The 27,110-nt window shown below is 43.4% G+C and overlaps 1 protein-coding gene across 6 annotated transcripts in view; it reads left to right on the top strand.

Annotated features, from left to right (window-relative positions):
• The window catches only part of GLIS2 (GLIS family zinc finger 2), a 79,830-nt gene extending 52,989 nt beyond the window's left edge, over window positions 1-26,841 (top strand). For all 6 annotated transcript variants that reach the window (XM_077449257.1, XM_077449256.1, XM_077449258.1 and 3 more), the window contains 4 exons: window positions 11,552-11,725; window positions 11,891-12,024; window positions 20,110-20,228; window positions 22,873-26,841. In XM_077449257.1, coding sequence (XP_077305383.1) covers window positions 11,552-11,725; window positions 11,891-12,024; window positions 20,110-20,228; window positions 22,873-23,606 — 1,161 coding nt within the window. In that variant the 3' untranslated portion in view covers window positions 23,607-26,841. The remainder of the gene's footprint in view (window positions 1-11,551; window positions 11,726-11,890; window positions 12,025-20,109; window positions 20,229-22,872) is intronic.
• The last annotated feature ends 269 nt before the right edge of the window (window positions 26,842-27,110 follow it).

Below are 27,110 nucleotides of genomic sequence, written 5' to 3'. Positions count from 1 at the left end.
GAGACCACCGTTATTGTACAGACGACCGGCGCCTGAAGAGATGGATATCTCGGTTGTGGCAGCAGCTGCTGCTGTTACCGAGATATCCCTCTTCAAAAATAGGACGTACATCAGCGTGCGCTGGTCGTTAAGTGGTTAATATAGTATATTACAGCCTTTTTCAACCAGGTTCCCCAGGCACCCTGGGGTGCCTTCAGGTGTGCCTTAGCAAAATTCCTAAGACTTTCCCAACAAACTTTATACCAGCCACCGGCTGGATCAAGCCTGCCTTTTAGTTAAAGTGGTTGTAAACCTCAGACATGAAATATTATCAAACCATATCTCTCTATAGCAGGGGTCTCAAACTGAAGGCCTTGCAGCTATTACGGAACTGCAAGTCCCATTAGGCATTGCAAGGATGACAGTTACAAGCATGACTCCCTCAGGTAGAGGCATGATGGGACTTGTAGTTTGGCAACAGCTGGAAGGCCACCAGTTTGAGACTGCTCTATAGTGTGCACTTGTCTCAATTAAGAGCACTAAGTTGTATTTCTGTCTGCTGCTTCGTTGTTCTGCTATCAGCATGAATCACTTCTGACAAGTTTTCCTGACACCAATAGAAAAATGGTGACAGGGGAGGAATCTCGAGGTGATTGACAGCCTCAGCTCTGTTCCTGTGAGCTGTGCGGAGAAAATTTTGTAAATAAGTAGTTTTCTCCTTCACTGATGTGCGCTGATGAGGCTGCACTGATTAGATGGCACTGAAGGGCACTAATGAGGTGGCACTAAAATGCAGCATTGATGGGCACTGATAAGTGGAACTTATGGGCATGGATAGCCAGCACTGATGAGCAGGCACTGTTTGGCATCACTGCTGGGCACGATCCCGCAAACCATTGTAGCTGTATGTTGGCTCCTTTAAGCAGGATAGCAGGCGTGTGTGCATTGCAGGTGTGCCGGTGCTCGTGGCCGGCTGTCGCAATTGCAGGCACGAGAGGCACAACAGGGACATGTGTGTGTAAACACACACATTTCTGTTCTGTAAGCTGAGGAGAGGCAGATAATGAGTTCCTAATAGCTAGGAACCACAATCTGTCATCTCCTATAGTCAGTCTCCTCCCCCCACAGTTAGAACACACAGACAAGGAACACAGTTATCCCCTTGATCGCCCCCTAGTGTTAACCCCTTCCCCGCAGTGGCATTTACACAGTAATCAGTACATTTTTATAGCACTGATCGCTGTATAATTGTCAATAGCTTCAAAAATGTGTCAAAAGTGTTCGATGTGTCCGCCATACAAAATCGCAGATCGCCACCATTACTAGTAAATAAAAAATTATAATAATAAAAATGCCTTAAATCTATCCCCTATTTTGTAGAAGCTATAACGTTTGTGCAAACCAATCAATATACGCCTATTGCGATTTTTATTACCAAAAATATGTAAGAGAATACATATTGACCTAAACTGAGAGAAAAAATTACCTTTTTAAAAAAAAAAAAAAATGGGGATATAGCAAAACGTACAAAATATTGTGTTTTTTTTTCAAAATTTACGCTTTTTTTTATTGATAGCGCAAAAAAATAAAAAAAATAACGCAGAGATGATCAAATACCATCAAAAGAAAGCTCCATTTGTGGGGAAAAAAAAGGACGTAAATTTTGTTTGGGTGCAGCGTCATATGACCGCGCAATTGTCAGTTAAAACGACGCAATGCAGAATCGCAAAAAATGGCCTGGTCATTGACCAGCCAAATCTTCCCTGACTGAAGTGGTTAAAGGGTGCCTTGACTAAAAAAAGTTTGAGAAACACTGGTATATAATATAGTATATTGCTAATCATAATTGTTGAAAGATAAGATTTAAAGATTTGTGTTCAGTGTTTAATCTGGCTACAGTGATTACAATCTATATAGTTCTTAGGACCCCATACATACTATTAGTATTATTATACATGATTTATATAGCGCCAACAGTTTACGCAACGCTTTACATGTAGAGGGGGGACAGCACAAGTACAGTACAGTTCAATACACAAGGGACAGGAGGACCCTGCTCCTAGAACTTACATTCTAAAGGGAGGGGGTGGTGGTACTAAAGGTAAGAGATGGGGGGAATGATTTGATGGGTGTGGCCCGGGGACAGTTGTTAGGTGGGTGTGGGATAGGCTTCCCTGAATAAATGAGTTTTCAGGGATCTCCTAAAAAGGTGGACAGGGTAGGGGCTGATCGGATATACCAGGGCAGTGAGTTCCAGAGGATGGGAGAGGCTCTGGAGAAGTCCTGAAGGCGAGCATGGGAGGAGGTAACAAGGGAGCTAGACTATTAGATTTTCTGCAGATTTTTGTCTTCAGATTTACCAAAACCATATAGTGCAAGGGCCTGCCTGACTGCATACAAATTGAAACTCTTAAGGTTTGACCTCATATTATATGGTTTTGGTAAATCAAATAGTGTGTATGGGGCTTAACCACTAGGGATCCGCGCTATAGCTGAATGACGGCTACAGTGTGGACCTGCATTGCCGGGACGACGTCTATTGACGTCGTCCTGTGCACGAGCGGCCTGCGCGCCCTCTGAAAGGCACATGCTCTGTGATCAGTGAGTCTATGAGACTTGCTGGATCACAGATCGGAGTAAGCAGTTGATCCCGACCCCTTACCAGGTGATCAGCTGTTAGCCAATGACAGCTGATCACGTGATGTCAACACAGCTGGTAATCTGCTAAAAAGGCAGATCACCGGCGGCAGTGAGCGGGACATCAGTCACGCTCACTGCGATGTGCCGCCAGATCCTCAGTGCCCACCTGTGCCCTCTACAAGTGCCGCCTACCAGTGCGCACCAGCACCACCTGTCAGTTCCCACAGTGCCTCCTATTAGTGCCCACAATCAGTGCCTGGACAGTGCTGCACATCAGTGTCACCTACCAGTGCCATCTATCAGTGGTACCTATCAGAGCCGATCCGTGCCATCTTATCAGTGGCCATCAGTGCCGCCTTATCTGTCCCCATCAGTGCCACCTTATCTGTGCCTATTAGTGCCCACCAGTGCCACCTAATCAGCTCATATCAATAAAGCAGAAAAATTACCTGTTTGCAAATTTTTAGAACAAACTATTAAACATGATTTATTTTTATTTTTTTCAAAATTTTCCATCTTTTTTTGTTTGTTTAGCAAAAAATAAAAGCCCCAGCTGTGATTAAATACCACCAAAAGAAAGCTCTGTTTGTGGGAAAAAAAATTATAAAAATGTAATTTGGGTACATTGTTGTATGACTGCGCAATTGTCATTCAAAGTGCGTCAGCACCGAAAGCTGAAAATTGGTCTGGGCAGGAGGGGGGGGGGGGGGGTTTAATTGCCCAGTAAGCAAGTGGTTAAGGTCATTACAAAGTCAAGGTGTATAGCCTCGCTCACACAGGCATACTTAAGTGTACGCCCCTGCGAGGGTCGTGTATGCCTGCAAGGGAATGCACAGGTGTTCTGTGCATCCCCATGTAGACATACTCATTCATGTCGTTTAGGATGCAGTGGTTGCATAGACACAGCCAGTGCTTCCCATTACACAGCTGTGTGGGTGTCGGTCCCTGAACGCAGATAGTGTGCATTTTATGTGTGACGGATGTCAGATTGGGAGCAGTGGCTGTGTCTGTGCAGCTGCTGTGTCTTAAATGACATGAATGGGACTGCCTGCACTGGGATGCATGGATCACTTGTGCATCTATGTGCAGGTAAGCATGTCCCCCCCGCACATGTATATGTTTGAGAGTACATGCGTGTCTTTTGCAGACTTTTTCCGACGGAATTCTGCTGAAACAGTCTTGCATACACACGATCACACCAAAGTCCGATTGTCAAGAACGCGGTGACGTACAACGGGGCTAAAAAAAAAAAAAAAGGAAGTTCAATAGCCAGTATCCAATGGCTTCTGTCTCGTACTTGCTTCAGCGCATGCGTCGTTTTTGGTACATCGGAACAGCATACAGACAAGCAGTTTTCCCAAAAGGAATTGGTTCCGTCGGAAATGTTTGGAACATGTTCTATTTCTAGGTCCGTCAGAATTTTTGAAAAACAAAAGTCCGATGAGGCATACACACGATCGGAATATACGATGAAAAGCTCCCGTCTGACTTTTTCTGTCGGACATTCCGCTCGTGTGTACGCGGCATAAGATTGCACTGTATTTGGTTCCATCCATCTTACCATCAACTCTGACCAGCTTACCTGTTAAGTTACACACAGGTGTACTCTATTAACTAATTAGGTGACTTCTGAAGGCAATTGGTTCCAATAGATTTTCGTTAGAGGTATCAAAGTAAACAGGGCTGAATGTAAATGCACACCACACTTTTCAGATATTTATTTGTAAAAAAAATTGAAAGCCATTTATCCTTTTCCTTTCACTTCACAATTATGTGCCAATTTGTGTTGGTCCATCACATAAAATCCCCACAAAATATATTTACGTTTTTGTTTGTAATGTGGAAAATGTCAAGGGGTATGAATACTTTTTCAAGGCACTGTATATATTTATGTTAAAGCTCAATTGAACTCTTTGTTTAACCACTTGACCACTGGGCACTTAAATACCCTTAATAACCAGACCAATTTTCAGCTTTCGGTGCGCTTACATTTTGAATGACAATTACTCAGTCATGCAACACTGTACCCATATGAAATTTTTGTCCTTTTTTTTCAAACAAATGGAGCTTTCTTTTGGTGGTATTTAATCACCGCTGGGTTTTGTTTTTTTTGTGCTATAAAAGAAAAAATACCGAAAATTCTGTAAAAAAAAAAAAAAAAAAAAAAAAATGAATTTTTCTTCGTTTCTGTTATAAAATTTAGCAGATTAGTAACTTTTCTTCATACATTTTGGCCAAAATTTATACCACTACATATCTTTGGTAAAAATAAGTACAAATTGGTGGATATTATTTGGTCTTTGTGAAAGTTATAGAGTCCACAAGCTATGGTGCCAATATCTGAAAATTGATCACGCCTGAAGGACTGACAGCCTATCTCATTTCTTGAGACTCTAACATGCCATAAAATACAAATACCCCCCAAATGACCCCTTTTTGGAAAGAAGACATTCCAAGGTATTTAATAAGAGGCATGATGAGTTTTTTGAAGTTGTCATTCTTTCCCACAATTCTTTGCAAAATCAAGTTTTTCCTTTTTTTTTTTCACAAAATTGTCATATTATCAGGTTATTTCTCACACACAGCATATGCATACCACAAATTACACCCCAAAACACATTCTGCTATTACTCCCGAGTACGGCGATACCACATGTGTGAGACTTTTACACAGTGTGGCCACATACAGAGGCCTAACATGCAGGGAGCGCCATCAGGTGTTCTGGAGCACCAAGGAAAATTCTGACATTTCTCTCCTACATGTAAAAATCATCATTTATTTGCTAGAAAATTACATAGAATCCCAAAACATTATCTATGTTTTTTTAGCAAAGACCCTAAAGAATACAATGGTGGTCGTTGCTTGCAACTTTTTATCTTGAACGGTGTTTGCGCAGCAATTTTTCGCATGCGTTTTTTTTTATCACTTTTATTCCTATTACAAGGAATGTAAACATCCCTTGTAATAGGAATATGGCATGACAGGTCCTCTTTACAGTGAAATCTGGAGGTCAATAAAACCCCACATCTCACCTCTAGGCTGGGAAGCCTGAAATAAAAAAAAAAAACGATTCTGGCTTTGATCATATTGGCGAGTCGGTAGAAGCACCGGAGGGCGGCGGGAGGGGGGGACGTCCCCTCTCGCCTCCTGGAAGAACAATCAAGCAGCAGAACAGCCACTATGATTGTTCTTATGGTGTAGGGAATCACCGGCTGAAAAAGCTGATATCTGAATGATGCCTGAAGCTACACCCATCATTCAGATATCCCCGCACAAAGTCAAGGACATCATAAGACGGCTGGCGGGCGGGAAGTGGTTAAAATGCATTTTTTTTTAACACAAAGTTGTCCATTTATACAATATTTCTAACACATAGCATGTACATACCAAAAATGACACCCCATGATAGATTCTCCTACTCCTCCTGAGTACAGCGATACCACATGTGTGAGACTTCCACAGCCTGGCCGCATACAGAGGCTGAGTACAGCCTAGCATGGCTGAGCATGGCCGGTTATCACCGAGTATTGCAGGGTATCACAGAGTATGACTGAGCATGGCGAGTATGGCTGGGTATTGCAGATTATCACCGGGCAGGGGCGGACTGACAACTCATGGGGCCCCTGGGCAATAGGAGATTATGGGGCCCTCGGGCAATCAGAGATTATGGGGCCACACAGTATACACACACACGCAGTATACAATCACATAGTATACACATACATGTACACATAGTATACAAAGACATGTTTATATTGGCTGAGAAGGTACCGGAGAGGTGCGGCAGCTATAATCTCAGGATTTTTAGACCAAAAGGATGTCGGTAAGGGACATTTCAGAGAAAGATGTAACAAAAAACACAGACTTTTACATACTGTCCCTGGATTTACTGAGGCTGGCAATCCTGATGGGGCCCCCTAGTGGCCCGGGGCCCTCGGGCAGTGCCTGAGTGGCCGAATGGTCTGTCCGCCCCTGTCACCGGGTATGGCTGGGTATTGCAGAGTATCACCGAGTATGGCTGGGTATTGCAGGGTATCTCCGAGTATGGCTGGGTATGGCAATTTATGGCAGGGTATTGCTGGGTATTGCAGAGTATTGGCAGGGAATTGAGGGGTTAATTGTCGGTGAGCAGCACTGTGGGCACTGCAGATCCAGCCCACAGCACTGCTGACACCGATATTTCTCCCTCCGCTGTACCAATCGGTACAGAGAGGGGAGGGAGGAACCAGCGTCATAAGATGAGGCCAGTTTGTTTACAAGTGATCGATCCGTCATTTGACGGAACGATCACGTGGTAAATGGCCGCTATGAGCGGCTGTTTACCGTAATCCGCCGGGTCCTGTGGACCCGACGGTCACGGATGCTCTCGAGTGCGCGCCCCAGGGGGCGTACAAGAGGGGAATTCTGGGAGGACGTCATATGACGGCCTCCCAGAGTTAAGCAGCCGCCCTGTAGCCGTCATTCATAAGCTCAATACATTCCAAGAGCATTAAAACAAGTGTTGTTTAATGCCCTATATTTTTTTTACTTTCTAAAGCAGCTACAGGTGGTTGAAAAGCCTGTCCCCTGCCAGGATGCCACAGACAAGAACCAATGCTTTCTGTGAAGAAGTAGTGGACTCTTTACAGAGGTCTAACATGCCACCTACTGAGTCAAATCTAAAGCTTATGCTCTGTGATTGCAGAGCTCTGGCTTTGACTCAATAAGCAGCATGCATAGGCATGCGTACAGGGTGTGCTGGGTGTGCCTGGGCACACACCCTATGCAGTGCCAATTCCCTCTGCTTCCTGGCATCCCACACTCCCCTCCCTGCAGTGCTGCCAGCTTCCCTCCTCTGCCACTGACTGCTGTGGGAGATGTTTCACGCCTGTGTTCATTCTTAACTGAAGCATAGTAAACTAAGTTTACTATGCTTCGGTTTGTGAATGAACAGGAAGCCCCTCAGCAAAGAGCACTTCCCACTTGTTCACTGTCCAGTGCAGCTGCGGCTGCAGAGAAAGGTAATGAGAAAGCTCTGTTCTCAGTCCCTTTCTCTCTGTTTAGACCCTTTTTTTTCACCAAAGCCCCTCTACAAGGCTCCTAAAGAAATTGTAAAAAAAAAAAAAGAAAAAAAAAATATTGTAAACCATAATTAAAAAAATAAAATTGTAAAAAAAAATCTTTAAAAATAAAATAAAAACTACTGACACCATCTACTGCCTTACTGACAACAATCTCTGCTCTTCTTACACCATCCACTGCTCCACTGATATACACGCATGTGTGTTTGTGCTCTGGGGTGCACACCCTAATGCAATAGGCTGCGCACACCAATGGCGGCATGTCAAACCTCTCCAGAGAGATCGCTGACCAATGGTGGCAGGACACTGGCTTGTTCATATGCCTGATGAAGTGGGCCCTGCGAGGCTCCGAAACTTTGCTCTGCTTTGTGTTATGATCATGCAATAAAAATCAGTTTGGACGCTACCTTGTTGATCCATGGTGTACTGGCAAATGTCTATATTAGGACACAGGCTTTTTTGCTTAGGCTGCAGCTACTTTCTAATCAGCAAAGTGCAGGCTCTGTGATGATTAGTCTGCAGGGGACATGTCTGACCTCTGCAGATAGGACACTGCTTCCGCAGAGTGGGCAAGGATTCCACTCTGCATCATGTTGACAGGACATGGGGTTTTCTACTTAGGCTGTGGCTGCTTTTTAAAGTTCAGCATGCCCCTTGCTGGATCTCACCTATGGATCTGCATAATGCACTACTGAACTCTGTAGCATAATCCTGAACTCTGCTCTCTGCACATAACACGCTCCTGAACCCCGCACTCTGTATGTAGCGCACCCCAGATCCTAAAGGCCATGATGAAATTTAGTTTTTCACCCCTGCTGTAAGAAAAGGAATTCCAACTTTTGCATCATTTTTATTTGCTGCATGCTTGTACTGAACCTTTGACTTGACCTGTAGGAAATGTTAGGAAACTATCATTTTTAGAAAGTTTGTTTAATTATCTTCAACCGGAATAAGCAAAAGAAATTGAAAGAATAGGATGGAAAGTTTTTGGTGAATCTAATGTAAATGAATGAGTTTCTTATCGTTGAATTATCTCCCAGCCGAATCTAGAAGTAGAGTGTTCATTTCTATGGAAATATACACAGTGACGTGAAACTAACGAAAAGCCCAGTTTGAAATGAGTTGAACCATCCATGAAGGTGCCGTCAAATAGTCAAGAGGGGTGGTTTTTACATTCCAAAAAGGAAAGAAATTCTTCAGGTGTAAGGCTGGCATTAGAAGTATAAAACCAGGCACATTTTCAGGATACCACCAGGCATGTACTGGCCATCGGGACTGCCGGGAGTTTCCCGGTGGGCCGATGGCTCAGTGGGCCACTCTGATGTAAGGGGGCTGCTGATGGGACACTCTGATGTAAGGGGGTGCTGATGGGACACTCTGATGTAAGGGGGTGCTGATGGGACACTCTGATGGAAGGGGGCTGCTCATGGGACACTCTGATGTAAGGGGTGCTGATGGGACACTCTGATATAGGGGGTGCTGATGGACACTCTGATGTAAGGGGGCTGCTCATGGGACACTCTGACGTAAGGGGGTGCTGATGGGACACTCTGATGTAGGGGGTGCTGATGGGACACTCTGATGTAGGGGGTGCTGATGGGACACTCTGATGTAGGGGTTGCTGATGGGACACTCTGATGTAGGGGGTGCTGATGGACACTCTGATGTAAGGGGGTGCTGATGGACACTCTGATGTAAGGGGGTGCTGATGGACACTCTGATGTAAGGGGGCTGCTCATGGGACACTCTGATGTAAGGGGTGCTGATGGGACACTCTGATGTAAGGGAGTGCTGATGGGACACTCTGATGTAAGGGAGTGCTGATGGGACACTCTGATGTAGGGGGTGCTGATGGGACACTCTGATGTAGGGGGTGCTGATGGGACACTCTGATGTAAGGGGGTGCTGATGGGACACTCAAAATGTAAGTGGGCCGGTCTGGATGAAGTCCAGGGCCAAATTTCTGTCCCAGTCCAGCCCTGGATACCACCAATAGCAGCCTACGAACTTCTCTCTTGGCAGATGTATTTTAAAGTGGTCATAGATGAACAGATATCTTACTGATGAGTGGTGATAAATCTGCTTGTCCTTGCTAAAAAACACACCATCCTAGTGACTTTCTCTCTCCCCTCAGATGATTTCCATTTCTGGCATGTAGGCCATAAAATATGTTCCTCATTGAGAAAAAGTGCAACAATAATTTACCAAACTACGAGGGTTCTTCAAAAAGTTTCCGCAGCTTTTATAAAATATTTAATAGAGTAAAAAAAAAAAAAAAAAGTGCAAATGCCTCAGTGGTGATTCCAGCATAGGTAGGAAACTATTCGGTTTCAGGGAGCCTCAGAAGACATCACTCATGGAATTTGGGACGAGAAGCAGTTCAACCTTAAACTGTGTAGGGTTTTTTTTTTTTTTTTTTACTGTTAGAGCGGTAAGGAAGTGGAATTCCCCTCCACAATCAGTGGGGTCAGTGGTTTAAAAAAAAGAAAAAAAGATGGGCATCTTATGCCCCATACACGAACGGATTTTACATCGGAAAAAACTTGTATGGTTTTTCCGATGGAATTCCGCTCAAGCTTGGCTTGCATAAAGAACGCAGTGACGTACAACACTACGACGAGCCGAGAAAATGGAGTTCAATGCTTCCGAGCATGCGTTGAATTATTTCTGAGCATGCGTAGGAATTTTGAGCGTTAGAATTTGTACAGACGATCGGAATGTCCGATCGGAACTTTTTCCGGCCAAAAAATAGAGAACCTGTTCTCAATCTTTTGCTGGCTGGAATTCTGCCAGCAAAACTCCAATGGAGCATACACATGGTCAGAAATTTCTGACCAAAAGCTCACATCCGACTTTTGCTGGCAGAATTTCTGATTGTGTGTGAGGGGCTTAAGTGAACCCAATATACAGTGATAGGGGAAATTATATTGACACACCTACACACGAAGAACTAGATGGACTGGTGTCTTAAATCCTAACTTTGCAAGTATGTAACATGGCCAGCCAGATGAAATCTCTAAGAAGCCTCTCAATGGTTCTAATTCTATCCACTTTATTGACATTTAAAAAAGAAAAAAAGTTTTAGGCCTCTTTCACACTGACGTCCCGTTCAGGCCCGACTGTCAGTTTTTCAGGCGGAACTGAACGGGTGCTCCATAGAGCTCTATGGAGCGTCGGATGTCAGCGGTGACATGTCCGCTGACATCCGACCCGCTCCGATCCGAAAAAGTGTAACGGAGGAAAAAGCTATTTTTCCATCCGTCTGCGGATCGGATCGGATGACGACGGGCACTGCGGTCCGTCGTCATCCGATCTCCCATAGGGGAGAGCGGCGCTGTGACAGGTCCGTCCCTGCGCAGTGTGCAGAGACGGAGCTGTCATCTCCCTGCTCAGCGGGGATCGGCGGAGTGATCCCCGCTGAGCAAACGGATATCCACGGGGCGGATCAGAACTGATCCGCCCCGTGTGAAAGGAGTTGTACATACACTCACACATGTAACAATCTGTACAATTTACTTTACATTTGCAAAGAGGTATGTGCCTTCTTAATTGGATGCTAGTATGTAATGCTAAAGGAAATAGTGTAGATATTGTTCAATCATATAGACTGACGGTTCTGCTTGAAGGAGATAAGGATCTGGTGCTGTGCCTCATTACATCACATGGCTCTCACAGTCCCTTAGGTCCACAGGTACAGCTGATTCTCAAATTGCTGCATATGTTACAAACAATAAACAAAATGTCTTTGCCTCTATGTATTTCTAAAGAATTGGGAAAATGTGGAAATTATGTTCTACATTGTGTGCTTCATTTCTGCTTCAAATGACATATGACCCTAACCTTCTCATCCCGCCCTTTCTCCTATCCCTCAGGACTTGCCATCATTGCGCTGCAGGGGAGACACAACTCCCAGTCCCTTCCAGTTCTTTCTGCCCCTTAGCTCCGGACTCCAGCTACCCCCATCGGTGTTCCTTACTCCCCCCAAGGAGAAGAGGCTGTCCCTTGAATTCACGGAACAGAAACAACTGGTGTGCCAGTGGGCAAAGGTAAGGGTCACCCCCTGCAGGCCTCATCCTTAGATGTCCACCTGTCTGTTCTCTGTCTCACATTCCTTTCTCTGCTTCTGTTTTATCTAATTGTCTACACACTCCTCCTCTTGTCTTCTTCCTACATTCCTTGGCTTGGCTCACCTTTAACCTCTGACCTTGCAGTGCAACCGCCTGTTTGAGCTTCTGCAAGAATTAGTGGATCATGTTAATGATTTCCACGTGAAGCCAGAAAAGGATGCCGGATACTGCTGCCACTGGGAGGGCTGTGCCCGTCGTGGGAGAGGATTCAATGCCAGGTAAGGGCCGACGAATATATTGGAATACCCTAGAAGCAAAACTTAATGTCAAAATGGCTGATGAGAGGTTAGCAATGCACAGCTTAAATGGAAAATATTACTGCGCCAACTCAAAAAGAAAGAAGTGAAAAGCTGCTACATAATATGTGACAAAGATACTGAATGGTGAATAATGGAAAATGCAGCGCTAAATAGTAAACATGTATGACAATATACACATAATAACTGATTGATGAGAAATCAATCATACAAAAATGGGATAAAAATGTGAGCAAAGTCCAATACGTGAAAGGGTCCTGGAAAGGACCGGAGTAAGTCTACCACCAAATGGTGGCTAATCAGAGATGGAATACACTGGCAATGTCCGGCATGTAGAGCATCAAGAGGAACACTAGCCACATGATCGGCGCCCGCCAGTCAGAACCCCTCTGCAAATCAGAGTGTTTGGAGGTCTTGGGTTCCTTGGAGATTTGTTCGATTTGCCGATCTTGGCACCCCTGCCTTACTGACTCTGTGTCGCTGACATTCGAGTCCATCTTTTTCGGTAAGAGTAGAAATACTTCTCCTTTGGTTGAAGATGTACCATCCTTGATGTTCTACATGCCAGACAGCGCCAGTGTATTCCATCTCTGATTAGCCACCATTTGGTGGTGGACTTATACCGGTCCTTTCCAGGACCCTTTCACTTATTGGACTTTCCCCACTCACATTTTTGTATGACTGATTTCTCATCACTCAGTTATTCAGAAGTAGTTCATCCGCTTGTGGTGAAGACGATCTGCTCGCTGGTTAGGAGGCAGCTGATGGATCCGGGTACGCTGGTGGCTCCCAGCACTTCCAGCCATTCAGGATGGCTCACGGATGGCAGTGTAAGTCACTTCTGGGTGCAAAGTGAGCAGGAGGAGCGTGCGTGCTCCTTCGTTAGGATATGACGGGGGGAGGGCTGGCAGCCTTAGGCCTGGGGGGCAAGTGGCCCATTGAACCACTGAATCAGCTCACCATCCATCTACACCACATTCCCCGCAGAGAGAGAGAGAGAGACTGCTCCATATTGCCCCAGAGAGAGAACACTTGACACTGCCTGCACACAGAGAGAGAGAGAGAGAGAGAGAGAGAGAGAGAGAGGCCAATTGGCACTGCCGGCAGAGAAAGAGAAGCCACTTGGCACTGCCTGCAGAGAAAAAGAGACCGATTGACACTGCCTGCACAGAGAGAGAGAGAGAGAGAGAGACCACTTCACACTGCCTGTACAGAGAGAGAGAGAGAGAGAGAGAGAGAGAGAGAGAGACCGCTTCACACTGGCATTTAGGGGGTTAAAACAGGCAGGGAGGAAATGTAATATCACCTCCTCTGTCACTTTTCAGTGGGGTGGCAGTGCCTGCTGCAGGTGAATACCAGCCTTTGGGCTCACACGGGTGTACTGGCAGTGTTCCATAGCCCAGTCTCTCACACTTCTTTTAGGTTGCACATTTTTGCTGCATTTTCTTGAAGTGCACCAAACATGCAGCATGCAGGACGTTTTGTGCACTCTCAGAACATGCAGCAAAATGTGCAACCTCTATGGGAGCAGGGGTAACATGCAGGAAGACTGCCAGGGCACCAGCACTGCAGCCAAACCACAGCATACCAGCGTGAGCCAACATCATACCACCTAGGAGGGCAAGCAAGGTAGTGTCACAGGCTGCTAGGAAAAAAAAACTCTTTAGCTGTAGAGGGGGGAGGGAGAAGAAGTTCACTTACTTGGTCTTTCCCGGCCTCCCAGGAGCCTCGCTGTATTCAGGCCGACTGCTCAGATTTAACTTTCCCGCCCACACATCCTCTTCACAGACAGCACACAGGCTGCCCGGAGTGTGGGCGGGGAAAGAGAGAGCAGGTCCAGCCTCTTGTGTGGAGGAGGGAGGGGCTGGGCGGGGCTGTGCTCTGTAACACAGACTGTCGGCCCCGAGACATCCCTGACTCACAGTACTGGATGGAGATTCCGCACTCGGCCAGCTCAAAAACTGTGCATGTGCGGTTCTGAGCTGGCGACAGAGCGGCCTTTGTAGAGCATATGAGAGCAGCCCAGGGGGCAATTGCATCTCTGCCCCCCGGCCCAGCCCACCCCTGGATCGTGGCCATATTGGAAGAGGTTTAAATAGTCTGTTGTGGCCAGGACATATCTGACGTAACCTTAGCAACCATTCCCAGCAGATTATTAGCATAGGCACTAAAGAGTCGGAATGACTTGCTAAAATAACATTAAAATAGTCTTATAAGAACATCTGGTAAAAACAATTATACATTGGGTGATTGCAAATGAAAGACGGTTTTAACAAACATCACTTTAATTAAAAAAAATATTAAAAGATTCGTGTTGAACAATCAATGGGTATCAGGTGAGCAATTATGGGGGATAGATGTGGTATATATATATATATATATATATATATATATATATATATATATATATATATATATATATATATATATATATATATATGGGTGAAGATGACCATGAACTTGAAATTGAAAAATGAAATAAATTTTTTTTGTTTCAAAAATAAATTTTAAATTAAGTTAGATAAAAAAATAAAAAATAATAATATATAATAAATAATAATGATAGTAGGAAATAATACATAAACAATAGAAATAATAAAAATAAAGAAATTAATATAAATAAAAGTAAAAACTAAAATTAAAAATAATAATGATAGTGGGAAATAATACATTAAAAATATAAATAATAAAAATAAAGAAATGAATATAAATAAAAGTAAAAACAAAAATTTTAATTAAAAATAATAAATAATAATGATAGTAGGAAATAATAAATTAAAAATATAAATAATAAAAATAAAGAAATGAATATAAAAGTAAATTTTCTTTTATGAAAAATAATAAATAATAATGATAGTAGGAAATAATACATTAAAAATAAAAATAATAAAAATAAAGAAATTAATATAAATAAAAGTAAAAACAAATATAACAATTAAAAATAAATAATAATTATAGTAGGAAATAATACATTAAAAATAGAAAGAATAAAAATAAAGAAATATAAATAAAAGTAAAAAATAAATTAAAAATAAAACTAAACATAATGAAAATAAGAAATAAAGATGAGAATGGAAATATGGGGGGAGGGGAGAAGGGATGGGTGTGGGGGGGGGGAGAAGGGAAGGGGGTGGAGGGTCACTAGAGAAATGAGGAAAGGGATAGAAGGTGACCAGTTTGACGATGGGGTGAAGTACATTGGGTACTTACTATTAACAGATATCTAGAAGAGAAATGGGACCGTAAGGGTCCCTAACCTTGAAGAAATTCATAATAAACGATGTCAGCTAAACACATGGATAAATGTGGTAGGGCAAACATTATGTACATATTTATGCAAGTGAGGATGGGGAGTGGGATTCGCGTATTGGGGCCAAATAGACTCCCACGTCATCAGGGCTCAGGAATTTTGACTGTGCTTAAAATAGAGCTATAGGCAAAACTTTTTTTTCTAATTTTGGATAAAGTAAGAGAGGGTTATAATCCATGTCAGATTTTTTTTTGTTGTTGTTGTTGTCAGCGTTGTCCCATTATAGAGATTTCCCATCACTTCCTGTCCCATAGCCAAAACAGGAAGTGAGAGGAAATACCTGCAAATGAACCCTTTCGCTGCCAGAGCTGTTTTTTGCACACATGTTTAAAAAAATCATTTTACGCCTGAAGATTACACAAAACCCACAAATATCGGCATCAAACTTCAGTACCCTATTTTTTCTATAAGCAATGCTTCAAAAGCCCCCTATAGGTATCAGTTCAGTGTTACAGAGGAGCTCTTGTGCTAGAATGAATGCTCTCACTCTGACGTGCGCGGCGATATGTAACAAGTAAATCGCAATCAATGTGGCTGCAGGATTGTGTGTAATACCCCCCCCACTGTCAGGTCTGTACAATGTACGGACCCCCCCAGGGAAAGGGTTAAGGGAATCAGGACCCCCCCAGGTCGGCAGAACTAGTGTCCCCATTGTAAGATTTCCCTGTTACTTTTCTGGGGGCAACCAAAATTAGGGTTTTCTTTTACTTTCAATGATAATGGTAAACAGGACAAATAGAGAGGGTGAATCTCCCTAATGGGAGCACAGACAGCAATACAAATATAATAGGTGTCCTAATCCATCTCCACTCTATCCCAAACTACAAATGGACTCCGATAAGATACAGAGCAGATACCAAATACCTCTGTTTTCTGCTTGGGAAAGTTTCAGAAGATTTGTCTGTTATCTGCTTATTGAAGTCCATTTAACCACTTGCCGACCACACTATAGCTGAAAGATGGCTACAGTCTGGTCGCCCAGCTCTGGAAGGGTGTCTAGTGACATCCTCAGAACCCTGCACACCCTGGGGGCATATTCTGTGATCATTGTGTCCTTTGGAAACAGCTGATCACAGATCGATGTAAAAAGCCAATCACAGCGGCCCTTTACCATGTGATCAGCTGTGTCCAATCACAGCTCATCATATGTAAACAAATGCTGGTTATATGCATTTCCTTTCCTCAGTGCTGTCACTATACGAGGAAAGGAAAACCGATAGTGTTGGTGTTAATCCTAAATAATGTAATTTAATTCATGGAAGTGTGATTTCTATGCATAGAGAATTTAAATTAACTGAGATTTTTTGCATGATTCACACATAGGCAGTAATGTTTGAATATTTGAATTGGCTGTTTTAAATCACATAACCATTTCTGATTGGAGGAAGTCGGGGCGTGCTACTTGAGTGCTTTCCATCTTGTATATCATTTTTCATTGGCCCTGTCATAGGTTGATATATATCTGCGATAGGACCACAGGTGGGGGATGTATTCTTGTTTCTTCATACCCCTGGGCAAGAACTCTGCACCAATCATTCTATGGATGAAGTGTTTCTGTATTTTCCTCCACTTGTATCTTCAGAAATGTTTGTAAAATCGTTATTAGTATATGTCGTGTGTAACAGCTTTGTATTTTTGTGTGTATTTCACTCTTCCACCATTTTAGTCTAATAAAATATAAAAAGGTCAACACTTTAAAGCTGAAACCTAGCTTTAGTCTACAAACCCCCATGCACAAGAAAGTGCAAGTATACTTACCTTTTTTTTTTTTCCAAAATTCCAAGATTCTTCTGGCTGCTCCAGTGATATTATGGGTCCTTCCTCTTCTCAATAAATGGTGTCAGTGAGCAGCCTTTATTCCTGCAATGAATAGTGCTCATATGTTAAGGGCAGGAGTACACAGAGCCCAGACCAAGGGATGGACCTATGACAGCCTGGGCTCAGAGGAAGTGGGTTGGATGACACTGGCCACCATTTCTCAATAAATATTTGTGATAATTTGTGATATTTCTGCAAAAAATGTTTTCTTTTTTAATTACTGTGCTGAGCTGCATTTCTGGAACTGCAGTCTAGCTTTAAGGTTCTAACAAGTCTGAAGGATGTGTTTGCTACATACAGTTGTACAGAATCTTTATTGCTGATGGGAGAAACCCTGGTTGGTTAAACACTAAAGAGCGAGATAACTGACTACGAAGTGTTAGGAGCATGTGGTGGCAGCAAAAGAACGTTGGGGGTGACCGAGTGCCATGCATGCTTAGCTTTGTAGCCCCCAAAGTCACATAGCATGTGTGTAGAAGACCATATCACGGACTGGGGTATTTTTATTATTGACCATAGTGCCTGTAAATGTGTGTGGACCATGGCCCATTGATCCATGACACATATTCAGATCTATAGAAGAGAGTAGACACATAAATGGTGACCTTTCTGACCAGAGGAGGTATCATCCCAGAAAGTATAAACCAAAACACAAGCCAAAATTGTGGGACTTTATATATACCTCCAATAGTAAATATACATTGATAAAAACAGCCTAATTCTTAATTGTATACAAAGGTTAAGCACATGGTTCTTACATACATATTATGAAAACATTACATTTAGTGTGCAAGAGGTCAACAGATTATAGCATCAACCTATCTCAGAAGCATCCCTGATTGGAATGCTGATATGAGTGGCAAAAAAGGGTCAACGCGTTTCATGGGAACCCCACTTCTTCAGGACCTCTATCGTGTCCACATGTGATAACAGTGCACACCCCCCACATTTAATTTGATTAATTCCTAAAGGACAAAATAAGACGAAACTGCTCAAATGATATAATGTGTAAATAACTTCGGGTAGCACAGTGGTGTAGTGGGTAGCACTCTCACCTAGCAGTAAAAAAAGGTCACTGGTTCAAAATCCCAACCCCGACACTACCTTCCTGGAGTTTGCATGTTCTCCCTGTGCCTGCGTGGGTTTCCTCCAGGTACTCCGGTTTCCTCCCACACTCCAAAGACATGCTGGTAGGTTAATTGGCTTCTGTCCAAAAAAAATGGCTCTAGTATATGAATGTGAGCTGGGGACCTTGGATTGTGGGCTTCTTGAGGGTAGGGACCGATGTGAGTGTGCGATGTATGATGTGGAGCGCTGTGTAAATTGACGGCGCTATATGGGTAGCCTAAATAAAATAATATAATAGATGAGCATCTTAATAAGACACAATGTACAGGGATAGGTACAATTGTAGACACTCACTCAGGTAAAACTGGATGGACTGGTGTCTTTATTCAACCTTATTTCTATGTATCTATGTAACGCTGTGTGCTACACTGTGTCTGATAAATACAGTTTGTGCCAAGAAAAAAATGAAAACATCAAGGTAGTGGACTATCTAATGAAGGATAATGTTACCAACACCTGTAGCGTCACCACATACACAGTAACATTTTAAATCATAAATGGTGTAGCGCTAAATCCAACCAATGTGTATTATGACTCTGTGATAGCATAAAACAACAAATGTGCATCAACAGCTATATAAACTACCAGCTAATAGCATATTATAAGTTGCTAAAAATAGTGAATATATATGACCATAAAATATGTAAAAAATATATAAAACAATAACAAATTAATATAAATGTGATAAAACAGTTCATATCAGCCCTATTGGGAGGTGCATCTAAAATCTGGTGCAGTGCAAATCACACAAAAGTGAAAGCAATAGTTCTTTTAAATATAGGGTGAAGTGCTGTGTTAATTCTCCAAATAAAGTGTCATTTTTATTTTGTGCAATCCAATCTTTCATCCATGTGCTCCACCACTATGAGCAATGGCCGCTCACCTTCAGATTCAACGTAACTCTCGTCTATTGAATTAGTAATCTCCATTAGCAATGTAGCTCACAGCGATTAAATGATAGTTACGCTCAATTGGCCAGCACATGGAAGGGATATGTAAATCCACATGGTATAGTAGTACTTAACAGGTTTATTTAAAAAAAAAAAGTATAGACTTACAGTTAAAATTACATCAAATATATAGGACCGCGGGGTCACACAAGGAAAGGATACTAGGAGATCCGAACTTCTCAGTTTGCGACAGGAAGTGACGTCACTCTGCTCCTCCCGACGCATTGCGTCACAGACACATGACTTTCTTGAGGGTTCAAATGATGTTGACTTGGAAAGACAGGCCGAATCACTATGTGGGCATTTCTTAGAGAGGGATTATAGTGCACATTCACTAAAGGCAGCCTATAGATCGAACAAAAACAATCCACGTGATCTTCTGCTCTTTCAGGGTGATAGGTTTTCCATCTTGCAGAAAATTAGGCCCATTACCAAATTCAACAATCAGAATGCTTTAATTAAATGAATCCTAAATACACACTGGCACCTATTTGTAGACAATCCTAATCATCTACTCCATATTGATGATACACTGCACATTACACACAATGAAAGATATGCTCTTTGAAAGATATGCTAGTCTTCAGTCATTTTACCAGGAACAAAGGATCGGACCCTTGTGTGTCTCTCCCACATGGTATCTTTAGATGCTGGACATGTAATTAATATCAGTACATTCAACTAGGCAAGGTGGTGAACTTACCCAATGGTAGAACCTGGAGACTGGCACACGACATAAATGGTGACACAACTGGTTCAGACCTATAGAAGATCTATGATTTATGTGGATCTTATTATGTGAAGCATATGAAATGATATATCCCTATGATGGATTTACAGGTACAAGATGCTGATTCATATTAGAACACACACGAACGAGAGGCCCCACTGCTGCCCCACCTGCCATAAGAGCTTCTCTCGGCTGGAGAACCTGAAGATACACAACCGCTCACACACAGGTATGAATCCTACTATCATTTCTGTGTCTTATACTGGCCTTACACAATGAATGTAATGATCATTCTGATAAAAGAATCTCATCTTCCATCAGTTTCACTAAACTAAATGGGGGTGGTTAGTAAATGATCATTTTCATTGAACTGAAATTATCAGACCCGAAGGACAAAGTCAGGCAAATTTAGCCACATGAATCAACTTTCTATGTTGTGTTAAACAATCATTTTAAAACAAGAAATTGTTTATTGGTTATTATTTTGTATATATGCTATGCTGACAGCTGTGTCAGGTTACTTGCATGTATTGGCATTCCATACTGTCTGTGGAATGGCTACTTCCTTCTCTTTACCCATGATGGTACCTACACCAGCCCTTCTCAACCTTTTTACCCCAGAGGAACCCTTTAAATAACATTCAGGTCTTGGGGAACCCTTGCTAAAACCAAGTCATTGGTGGTCAGTGGGACAAATGCCCCTACATTGGTGGTCAGTGGGAAGAATGTCCCCTACAGTAGTGAATTGAATAAACTAAAAGTGGTCTGCAGAGTCAGTCCGCTCCATATGCCCTGGACTAAAACTAGATTAAATTTAGAGTTCATGCAACTGGTTCTGTCATGTGGCATTGGCTCAGGAACTATGCATCACCATCAAATGCAAGGTCAGTGAGCTACAGCTCAGGAAACCTCTGGAGGAACCCTGGTTGAGAATGGCTGTCCTACACCAATGAGTGGGGTTTATGCTTGCTACAGTTTTGGTGAATGTATAAAAATGAACCTAACTAATACACTATGGTGGCCACACTACCACTGCACAGACAATTGGTCAAGTGTCTGTCTTTTATGGTTGCCATCTCTTGCCTTGGCTAACATCACTGAAGTTTCCTGGAAAACCTGTGCCCCTGGATATGGAAAAAGTGGGGATGCCTCTTCCCACCTTTCCCAATGTAGTTCTGTAGTGCATTGGTGTCAGGCCTGATCTTTGTCACATGGGTAGGTGAAGAAAAGGAGCACCCAGTGTCCAATAATAGTGAGTGAGTTAGAAGGCGTTTATTGACAATAGAAACAAGTACATTTAGCCAACACGTTTTGGGGGAACAAGACCTCCCTTTTCTTCAGGGCTGTTGCTGCATGCTAAAAGATGGGGAATATTCTTAATCAGGTATGTTAATAGCAAAGAATCCAGATGACCACTGTCAGAGTGGATTGGGTGCAGAGGCAGCATTGTTTTTCATCTCGGTACTGGAGAGTCTTTTGACTTGATTAAACATTTCCGTGCTTTCCTACTGTTTTGAGACTCCTCTGAATGTGTAGGTGATTCAGTAGATTGGTAGAGCCTCACCTTCTAGATTTCTCTATTTTCATGATAGTCCATATTTGGACTCCAAGGACCTGTCCTGCTGTGGGTCTGCGTTCCCATAACCAAGGGTTGGGAGGTAATACTTAGGGCTGGAGACTGCGCTGGACTGACTCGATCAGTCAGTGGTCATGCCTGGGCGAGAAGGAAGAAGTCCCTTCCAGTGGTTTGTGCCCAGTTTGTGGATGTGGCGGTGAGACCTCTTGGGGCTCGGACTGCTGCCTCTGCAGCCAAAGCCACTCTGACAGTGATCATTTCGGATTCTTTGCTTTTAACACACCCGTTTTGGGAACATTCCCCATCTTTTAGTATGCAGCAACAGCCCTGAAGAAGGGGGAGTCCTTGTTCCCCCAAACCGCGTTGGATTGATGTACTTGTTTCTATTTTTCAATAAACTCCTCATCTTCCAACTTGCATATTATTGGACACCGGACACTCCTTCCCTATTGTACATTTCTAAGTCTACATGCAAAAAAGGCAGCAGCCCAAGCTCCAATAAGGCTCACCGTCACCATCCACAAACTGGGCACAAAACACTGGAAGGGACTTCTTCCTGCTCGGCAACGCTATCACCCACCCATGGCCAGTGACTAATCGAGTCCGTCCAGCACAGTTTCCAGCCCTAACAAGTTACCCTTGGCACATGGGGGCACTGATGAGAGAAACACACATCTCTGGCTATAATTGTTATTCTTTGCAATCTCCTGAAAGAGTTTTTCTACTTTGCAACCACAACTCCTGTAAACAGGAACACCAGCCAAATAAATACTATAGTTGGGGTTGCAAGAGTGAGGAGAACATGCTCAGAATATGTGATGATCACTAGTAAGTACTTCAGTTAGCAGAAAGTAGGCAGGGCAGTAACACATAGTAACACAAGTGTTGTTGCTCTCAATTTGCAGTGTAGTCATACAGGGGTTGGTGGATCAGATGTGTATTACAGTTCTTTTTTTGCACATCTTCTGGATCAATATTGTACTGTTTGGCTAAAGTTTTCAGCAAAGATCTGAATCTTGTAGTGAATTAGAGGTCTGAAAATGGAACCACAGTGCATAGCGGGGGACACGGGCATTTGACACTCCTGCAGGAGACTGACAGCAGCTGTAACATTGTAATAGAGAAAAGGTAAAAAAACATAGGCTGCCAAAGAGGTGAGTATAATATTTATTTTATTGCATGAAGCTGATAAGGTAGCTTTAATTAATAAAGCAATGATGCTTTTAAAGCAGGTTGGAAAAGTAATTTCTTACATTTCAATATTCATATATGGATCCAAATTTATTCTCATCTGCAGGAGAAAAACCCTACATGTGTCCCTATGAGGGCTGCAACAAACGCTACTCCAACTCCAGTGACCGCTTCAAGCATACACGCACACACTACGTGGATAAGCCCTACTACTGCAAGATGCCTGGATGTCAGAAACGCTACACAGACCCAAGCTCCCTGCGGAAGCACATCAAGGCTCACGGTCACTTCATCTCACACCAACAACGCCAGTTACTGAAAATCCATCAGCCACCCAAAATGCCAACTGTGGGGGACAGCAGCTATGCAAGTGGTACCCAACTCATCATTCCCAACCCAGCGGCTATCTTTGGAGGCCAGACACTGCCAATCCCACTGACGCCAGGACCTATAGACCTCAGCTCCCTGGCTTGTAGCGGGGTCGCCTCAGCACTGGCAGGGTTACCAAATCCCATGTTGACACTGGCAGGGGCCCCTCTGAACCTGGCTAAAGGCTCACTGCTGTCTCAAGCTTACTCAGCTGCTGGTCTCGGCCTACCTTTGGTCTCATTGATAACATCGGGGAAATCTGAAAGTGAGAAGAGGTCTAAAGCCCAAAATTCAGAGAGTGTTGAGAGGACTGAAGGGTCAAAATTGAGGCTTAATTCAGCTGATGGCCTCTCCCTCCTGCCTGGTGGAGTTTTAGATCTTTCTCCTGGTGTGGGCTCAGATTCTCTACTGCCAGGATGGGTGGTCATCCCTCCCGGTTCTGTGTTACTCAAACCGGCAGTGGTCAACTAAGGCTGCTGTAACTTGACACCTGTGCCCGCTCAGCCTGGTCACATGACTTGCCCTGGGTTCTGACCTGGTTACATTCCCAGCCATGTGATTCCCGCAGACCTCTTGCACAAGTAACACTTCACAGAATGTGCTCCTTCAGCCTTGTGAACAGAAGGTGGCTCTGTGCTGAGGATGTGACTGGATTTATATTTTGCGTTACCTGCAGAATCGCTTTTCCCTTTTATAAGTGGGACCAAAACTGGCGGGTGGAATGCCAAATGCAAATGTGATTATACCGTAAAGACACTTTCCAAGGACTCTTCTGTAAAGGAATGTGATGAAGGAGAGGACTGAGGAGGAGAAAGAAGCACTTTGTGAGGTTCAGGGGGTCTCTGAGGCCAGGTGAAGTTACCCTGTCATCTGCAGACTTATGTTTCTCAGAAATTACGAAAGAAGGTGCTACGCCTTCCGAGAAAAGCAATAATTTGGGAGACGCTCCAAACGAGCTGACTCTGAAATGACAAGAGGGAGCGGAGCGTGGATGGTCTGGGGGACTCACGATCTCTTATCCACTCTCCAATTCTCTGCCGCGCTCAATTCAACTGACATAGAGCAACCTGTTTATCTTGTAACAGTATAGAATTCATGTAGGCCATTCCAGAACTGTGCTTTTCCCAGGTCTTTATTGTCCCATGCTATCGTGTTTCAGGTCAGCTGTGTGGGCCATCTCTTAGCGATGTACATATGGCTGTTTTAACCAGAACTCACAGGCACCTGAGCTCATATGTGGGGTGTAGGGTCCAAACATGTACTCCAGACAGACAGATGGCTTAATTGATGAGTATAGACTTGTGTTCCCTACTGTGATCTCATATTGAAGATGTGATTTTTTGGCCAAAGTGAAAGGTTCTCTTGTTAGCCTCGCCACTTTTTCTGCACCTCCCCCCCCCCCCCCGCGCTCTGTTCACCAGAAGAAACGTTGAGAAATACCTGCTTGGGTGGCGCATATGACCTTCTCCCTTTCCTTCCAGGATACAGTGCTTAGAACTCAGTGGCCAACCATTAGGAAGGCCAAGGTGGGGGGACGTATTTCCCCTGTGCAAGCTCCGTCACTGATAAACATGGAGCTTACACACAGGGTTTAATCACCCTTGCCTGCGGGAGAGCAGATAAGTATCGAGGTGGGTGCAGTGTGCACTATCAAGATAACCTCTCACTTTGCCCTGAAGCAGAGTTTGATTAGGGTTTTGCTGTCCTCCAATGAGATTTTCTAAATTACCATGACAAGGAGGAAGGTGTGCTTTTGTGATTTACAGCCCTAAGGCCAGCCATAGGCAGAGCAAATTTATTTTACTGTAACCTTGATTCCCCCATCAACACAGTCATTGTTGATGGGGGATTCCCTCCCATGGAGCCATCATGTTCTCCCAGTTGGGGGAAAAGCCCTCCCCGCTGGGAGAACACAGTGATTATTGCTAGCGGCTAGAACAGCCACTAGCAATAATCGCATGTAAAATCCAGCCGGCAGATTGAACCCAAGCTGATCAATCAACTTGGGTACATTCAGCCTGCCCATGCATGGTACGAATCTTGTCAGGTTCCTGCTCAATTAGCAGGGGTTGGAACCGTTTATGGCTGGCTTAAGAAAATTACATTTCATTCCTGGGCTATAATTTAAGATAAGTTCCTTTAAGACAGCCTGGGTCAGGAGCGGCGCTACCATAGATGTGTGTCTGGCACCTTATCCCATAGCAACCCATCACACAAGTTTTTTCCGGATAAGAGCTTAGACATCACACAACCCTCATCTGGCTCTTCTATTGAAATTAATAAGATGAGACTGTCAGAAGAAGCTTTTGCCTTTCCCAATTCTCACCACTATCTGGAGATCCTACATGCCTGGCCTTCATTCTGATATCCTTGTTTCAATGTTCCTGGTCTGCAGATAAAGAATTCTGACTCCCTCCCCCCCCCCCCTCATATTCCTGATCTACATACTTAATCCAGGTCAGTAGCTCAAAAAGTACTGAAATGAGGTCAGCTGACAGCCAAGCATCTATCATTTCCAGAAGGAGGTCAGCAATGACAGTTTTATTACCATAACATGCTTATTTTACCCCTACACTTACTGCTTGTGGGTTTGTGACTGTGAGATCTGCCTTGTCTTTGCAATGATAGCCAAGTGTCGGATAAAATTGTCCTTTTCACTTGGTGCTGTACTTGACGTGTGTGCAGTGAAAGGATTGTTCCCTCTTCCTGCTACCAATTTAATGATCGGTCCCAAAGCTGTTTGAGACCAGCTTCAACATCCATGTAATTTGCTCTGTGTGCCCTACGTGCTCTGAATATCGATAGTAATCCATCACATATTGGCTGACAATGGGACAGTGTAAGGCCAGTGTTCCTACATTCCGCTAACACATGTTTCTTGCTCAGATTTACCTTTGCACTAAACTTCTCTCCGCACTTTCCCATAATCCTCTCTGCTAGCCATTTTTTTTTTTTTTTGCAGCTACCTCCCACTTTTAACAGACCTGGCTCCCCTCCCTCCCGTTCTCTGGATTTCCCATGACAACGCATTCAGGCGCAGTGAATGCTGCTTCTCAACGCTTTTCTGAAGAGCGCACAGAAATTTCGCTTTGAAAACCAGAATCAAAATCCCTATATAACCCTCATTTAAGAATGTGTGGGGAGGAGGATCTCTGCAAGCTCTAGTGACAGAGCTATCCAAGCTATCTTATAGACTGTGAGAATGCCGTGTGTGAGTGAGTGCCTGTGGTTATGACCCCAGACTGACAAACTATAAAAAGACGTCTCCTGCTCAATATTTGGGGTTTTTGGAGGGAGCGTATACTACGCTAACCTTAAAAAGAGGTTCATGGCATTGCAATTTTTGGGGGGTTTAAAGGAAAAACTGTGGCAGTAAAATGATATGTTTAGTGATAAGCTGCCTCGTGCAACGGTGACAGTTTCACCATTGACAGTATTTTTTTCCCGGTCTTAGATTTGGCTCTCTCATCTGGTACACAATTGAGAAGGAGAATATATATAATAAAAAAAATAAAATAAAAAAAGGAAGGAATACAGCAACAGGGCAGAAGCTGTGTCATATGCAGTATTCAATAGCAGCCTATCAGAAGAAAGGTAAAATGGTGACTTCTGATTGGTTGGTAGGGGTTATGGCACTTTACTAGAGCTAAATGCATTTTCTGATACAAATGGAAATTTGCTTAAACTGGAAATGCTTAAAGATTCAGCAGTGACCAGAGTTTTCCTTTTAAAGCCTTTGCTCTTGTTCAGCAGCCATTACATAATAAGGGACATTGGGGTGGATTGGGAAGAGCTCGACGGAGAAAGTATTTGGTTTATGGCAAAAAAAATAGGTCAAATGTTTTATCCCCTGAGCAACATGTGAAATAACTTGCATGTCTCAGGGAACCCCTGTTAAAAAAATAAATTAAAAAAAACAATTCGGGGGGGGGGGGGGGGGGGGCAGTGGGATAAAATGCCCCTTACATTGGTCAC

The sequence above is a fragment of the Lithobates pipiens genome, unplaced genomic scaffold, assembly GCF_037356315.1.
Source record: "Lithobates pipiens isolate NorthernLeopardFrog02 unplaced genomic scaffold, aLitPip1_a1.2 Scaffold_22, whole genome shotgun sequence".
NCBI lineage: Eukaryota > Metazoa > Chordata > Amphibia > Anura > Ranidae > Lithobates > Lithobates pipiens.
Note: the sequence above shows the minus strand (reverse complement) of the source record. Positions and strands in the feature narration are given on the sequence as shown.